The 5,631-nt window shown below is 27.1% G+C and overlaps 1 protein-coding gene across 1 annotated transcript; it reads right to left on the reverse strand.

Annotated features, from left to right (window-relative positions):
• Positions 1-948: 948 nt before the first annotated feature.
• Positions 949-4,314, reverse strand: LOC149513342 (ankyrin repeat-containing protein BDA1-like). The gene is made up of 3 exons (XM_089748641.1): positions 3,724-4,314; positions 1,326-1,784; positions 949-1,218 (listed from the first exon to the last, which is right to left on the reverse strand). The coding sequence occupies exons 1-3, from the start codon at positions 4,312-4,314 to the stop codon at positions 949-951; spliced, it is 1,320 nt and encodes a 439-aa protein (XP_089604767.1).
• Positions 4,315-5,631: the final 1,317 nt, after the last annotated feature.

The following is a 5,631-nucleotide window of genomic DNA, read 5'->3' on the forward strand; positions in this document are numbered from 1 at the left end:
TTAGTCATTTTTGTATGGGAGCCTGTGTATTTACCGACAGTCAATTTGTTATTGCGGCAATAATCTTGTCAGTATTTACTACTCTATTATGCAAATTGTCAACATGTGATGCGCTATAAAAGTGTGTGTATTATGTATCAGCCGATATTTATGAATGAAATAACCAATTCTTTCTTCTAAATTCTCTATTCCTTTCTCTCTTTTATCCTTGTCTCTTTCTTTTACGAATATACTTCCATTTTCATCTAGCACATCACAGACAATCTATGACGGAAAAAGGAAAGAAACTATCGAAGATGGTTTTAGAGACAATTATCCGTAAGAATGGTGTCTCTCCTGCTGCAAGATGAAGCTTGGCTTCAAGGTTGCATGAATTAATGATGCAAGAGAAATTGATGATCACAAGCAAAAACCAGCAGCATTTCGGGACAATTTGTGCTATATAATAAAATTATGCATATGAAATTTGCACAGTTTATATAATCTTAATAATTTTAACAAGTAATGAATTATTACTTTTTTTTAAGGAATAGATTAAATTTAAAAAAAATAGACTTGAAGTTTGAATTTTCGCATTCTTCTCATTTAGATGAAACCGTATGTTTCAAAAACAAAATGTTTATTAACTTAATCAAGAATAAAACTCACATTGAAGCTATTTAAATAGTAAGTCACACATATGTATTATTAATTGCATAAGAACAAATTACAGAAAGGAAATCAAATACAAAATCCACAAATAATAATTTACAAAGAACCTAGCCAAATACATCCGTTAAAACTTTTGGACTCCTAGATTAGAATATTGCCACATGTACCCTTTTATTTATTAATTATTTTACATATATCCTAACATTAATAGGTTCTGTGGCAATTCTTTAATCTTTTCATTGGAGTTCAAAAACTTTTAACGATGGCGTATGACCGAAATCCAGTGCATGCCTAATCCTATGTTGATGAAACAAATTGCCTACATACAAATTTTGCCTTTTCTATCATTGTAGATTGGGCAGGGCCTCCTTCATCCTTTTTATGAACTCCCGATGAATGCGATCGGGTAATAAAAGGAAGATGAAGGTTAAGCACACGCATGCTGACCAGATAGGGACAACAATGTAAGTGCAAAGACTGGATGGTGATATGACCAACATTGAGCCTAACAGGCAAACCAATAATGTTGTCAATGGTACCATAAGTACCATATATGTAAGACGACCACTAGAAAGAAGAAATAGTAGTTTCATGGTTAAGAAATATGTAGTAAATAAAGCCAAATTATTTGGGATAAAAAAGAAAAGGAAACTCTTCGTACTCATAACTGAGACCCCAACATGTTGATCGGAATGTTGAGTCAGGGTATTGTTTTGGCCGGTCAGGGTAGTTGTAGTAGTATTGCTGGTGGTGGAGGAATTGGTGTCACCCTGGCCAAGACCACCAGGAGGGCTGAAAGTGGCTTGGTAAGTGGCTGTCAGGATCAGAACCAACACTACTAATAAAGCATTGCTCCTCTCCAATGATGTGTTTCGAAGATCATTTCTCCATTCAATGAATAACCTTTCAAGAACAGAGACACTTGAATACTCTACTATCAACTCATGTAAATTTCTATTTGTAGGAATTGAGAGAGATTTCTTGCTTCCGGCACGACATAACATTTTCTTGGTACTCTGTCTCCTAAAACAGTCAACGTGCCTGCTTACTTCTGTGATATCAAGGGCCGTTAAATTCTTCTTGTTGACGTCGTTGACGTTAACCTTACATTTCAATAATATTTTGATGCATTCCTGGATAATCCATGAATAAAAGTAACATTAATTGAAAGAGTTAATGTTACGAATGACTTTAAATTATAATAAAATATTTAATATAAAATTAAAATTTAAAAAATTTTTAATGTAAAACTCGCATTATAAATTTGTTAATTAATTTAATGTTTTAAAAAATGTTTGTCGGTCATATGCTATGATTTAAAATTAATTATATTAAAAATAATGATCACATTAATTAATAAATTAAAAATTCAAATATTATATTAAAAATTTTTAAAATTTAAATATCATATTAAATATTTAATTATAATTCAATAATTATTCATAACATTAACCCTATGAGAAGTAAAACTAAAATTCTAAATGAATCTTTAACTTGTTTATTTTTTTGGTAAACTTCTATAATTTTATCATACACAAATAAATTATTAACTTTCATTTTATATTCAATTAAAGTCTTATTCTAGAAGTTTGACTTTAATGACAGTGAATGCCAATTGGATTTTTTTTATCCACATAAAAGGTAACTAAAACTTCAAATATTTTAAAATATTTATTATTTTTCAAGAATTAATTTTCAATTTTTATCTATATCATAAATAAAATTGTTTTAAATTTTGTAATTCTTGTGAACAAAAAATTCAACTAGTGTTGATTTTAGTAGAAGTCAACTCTCCATTTGTGATAAAAACCTATTTAGATACAGAATGAATGTTAGAAGTTTATTTAAGCACAATAAACGCTAAAAGCTTCTTTAGAAAATTAAAATGATAAAATTTAAAGATTTTTTTTATTATTTTAACCAATAATAGCTATATTCTTTTCTAATTAGAAAGAGAGTTTCCATTTGTACCAAAGTTTTTCTCTCTACATTTTTTTATTTTTTTAAAATTATCTTTAAAAGAAATTACTTAATTATTCTTTTCACTTTTAGAAGTCTACATTGTCAGATAAAAAATCCTATAAATTAAATATCTTACCAAATATCCATGTCTAATAAATTACAAAACTTACAGGATATAGAAATCAGATAAGTTATATAACTCACCAGATTTTGATATCTATAGGATAGCTTTGAAAATTTTAGAAAAAATTACAAAAAGAGAATTTTATTTAAAATTTTTATTAATTCATATAATAAAAACGTTAGTATTGGAAAGAAAATCATAAGTATTAAAATTAAAAAAAAAAGGATGTTGAGAATTTTATGAGGCCTTAACTAAACTAAGGATAAAATAGTAAATATATATTTTTTATAAATTTAAAATTCATCATTTCTTTTTTAATAAATATTTTCTCTTGATAGATCAATTATTAAAATCTTATAACAGACTTCAAAAATTATCAAATTTTTTATTTCTTTTTATTAAAAAAGGTAATAATTCTAGTCTATTATAAATTTTTAATAATTGATACCAAAAGAAAAAATACTATTAAAAAATGATAATTTTAAATTTATAAAAAAAACTGCATTAACTGTTTTATCTTTAGTTTATTTAGGATCTGATAATACTTTATTTTTCTCTTAAATCAAAATAATAAAATCAACTTTTTTATTAATCTTAAAATTGATGATTTCCTTTTCAATAATAATTTTTTTCATTATTCCAATTAATAAAATTTATAATAAAACCATTTTTTGTAATTTTTCCTAAAAGTTTTAGCTAATTTATGATTTCAAAATTTGATAAGTTACATAACTTATCAGATACACATCCAATAAGTTCTTCAATTTATCAGATTTTTATATTTGATAAGTTTTATAATTTACCGGATATCCAAATATTTTTAAAAGTGAAAAGAATAATTAAATAATTTCATTTAAAGATAATTTTGGAAAAAACAAATGAGGAATGTAAAAAGCAAAATCAATGGTGCAAATAGAAGCCCTCAATTAGAAATTCTATTATCAAATTAATTGGAATAAATGAAAAGTGAAGAGATGAGATCATGCCTGGGATACACTAATGTCGACAGCTAGGTGCAACACAGTGTTACCATCTAGGTCCTTCGTATTTAGAATATCTTTCTTCTCATCTAGGGAGAGGTGAGAGGTCCTCCAAATCCATTTTAATAGGATTTCAAAAGCTTTTCCTGTTGCAATATGCAGAGCAGTCTTGTTTTGAACTGTGACATCTTGGATACCTCGAGGGCATTCTTTTAGGAACTCAGCCAAGAACTCGAGCTGCAGGGGGTCATTTAGCGTGGCTACGAGATGCAAAGGAGTACAGCCTCCTTTTCCTTTGATTCGAACGAGGTTGTTATCCACCTGCAGGAGACAATAGACCATATCTCTTTGCTGGTTTTTCAAAGCAATGTGAAGGGGGCTGAGACCATCTTGGTTGAGCTTCCTACTGAATGATGGCTTTAAGTTCACAATCTCTATACTAAATTCAATGTGGCCTTTAGCTGCAGCTATATGTAGTGGAGTATCAACCAACTCCAACTCATCCATGTCCTTCAAAACTTTTCCATTCTCCCTAACACAATCATATAATTCGTCGATGTTACCATTTGCCGCAGCTTTCTTCAAATTCTCATTCATTGCAAAAGGACTGACTGTGATGGTAATAGGTAGAAGATTAATTGAAAGGGTTTAGGCTATTAAGTTAAAAGAAACAAATTTGAAGAATAATCGGAATGAGAAAGATATAGGAGAGTGGTTTCCTTTATATAAGAATTGAAATTACACTTCAAACGTTTGATTCAATCACTATTATTCAAAAATATATGTTTTAAACGAAGGCTTATCACAATTAGTTCATACAATTTTTTTTTAATTTAATATATAATAAATTTAAAATTTAAATCTCAATATTTACAATATTTTAAAATCTTTCTCTTTATTCTCAAACTACCGACTTCTTTATAAAGAAAGAACTGAGATATTGAATTCTTTGATTTTATTAGCCATGCTCTTGGAGTGCTTTATTATCAACATCCTCGAGATCCTCAAATAATAATCCTCAAATAATGAGTCAAAAACTACTATCTCTTATTTTTCATTATTTAGTTTAAAATTAATAGTGACTTTTTCAGATAAGCTCTCATATCAATGATAAACGATTGAAAGTGAACAATTAGGGATCAAAAGAAAAGACATTAAGACTAGAAAAAAAAAAGTATGTGGACATCGTAGGATAGATTGCAATAGAAATTACATACTCCTTCTATTTTTTTTATTTTTTATAAAATATCTTAAAATTATTTTTTTTTTTTTGGAATATCCAAATTTTTTATTTTTTATATTTAAAATTTTTTGTTTTTTAACATTAAAAATTATGAAATTTTAATTTTATAAAAAATTTAAAATTTAATGTTAAATATATTAAAATCAAAACTTTTTTAAATTTTGAAAAATTAATATATAATAACAATTTGAGACCAAAAAAATAAAAAAAAAATTTGTAATGTTGATAAGTAAAATTTTAGAAGTTTTAATCGTACATAATTAACTTTTAAGCCCCTAAATAAGCTTGTAAGACATTATTTTTTATCGTATATAATTAATTTTTAGGCCCCTTGATTAGCTTGCAAGACATCATTTTTTATCGTACATAATTAATTTTTGGACCCCTAGATAAGCTATAGTACATAATTAATTTTTGGGTCCCTAGATAAGCTTACAAGACATCATTTTTTTTTTTTCATCTGCCAGAAAAGGATATTTATTACAAGATATCATTTATTTTTTTTCAACCGCCGAGAAAAGACATTTATTTCTATGTTGACTCCAAATATTAATGATCCAACCAAGCTTGGTTTTGTCCAATTTGAAGGTTGCTCTAACTTTCTTAACTTTCTTTTTTGAAAAAAAAAATTATAAAAAGAGTGCATCTTAGGAATGAGGTTGTTACCCACG

The sequence above is a fragment of the Durio zibethinus genome, chromosome 19, assembly GCF_047325235.1.
Source record: "Durio zibethinus cultivar Kanyao isolate XHJ-2024 chromosome 19, ASM4732523v1, whole genome shotgun sequence".
In the NCBI taxonomy this organism is placed as follows: Eukaryota; Viridiplantae; Streptophyta; class Magnoliopsida; order Malvales; family Malvaceae; genus Durio; species Durio zibethinus.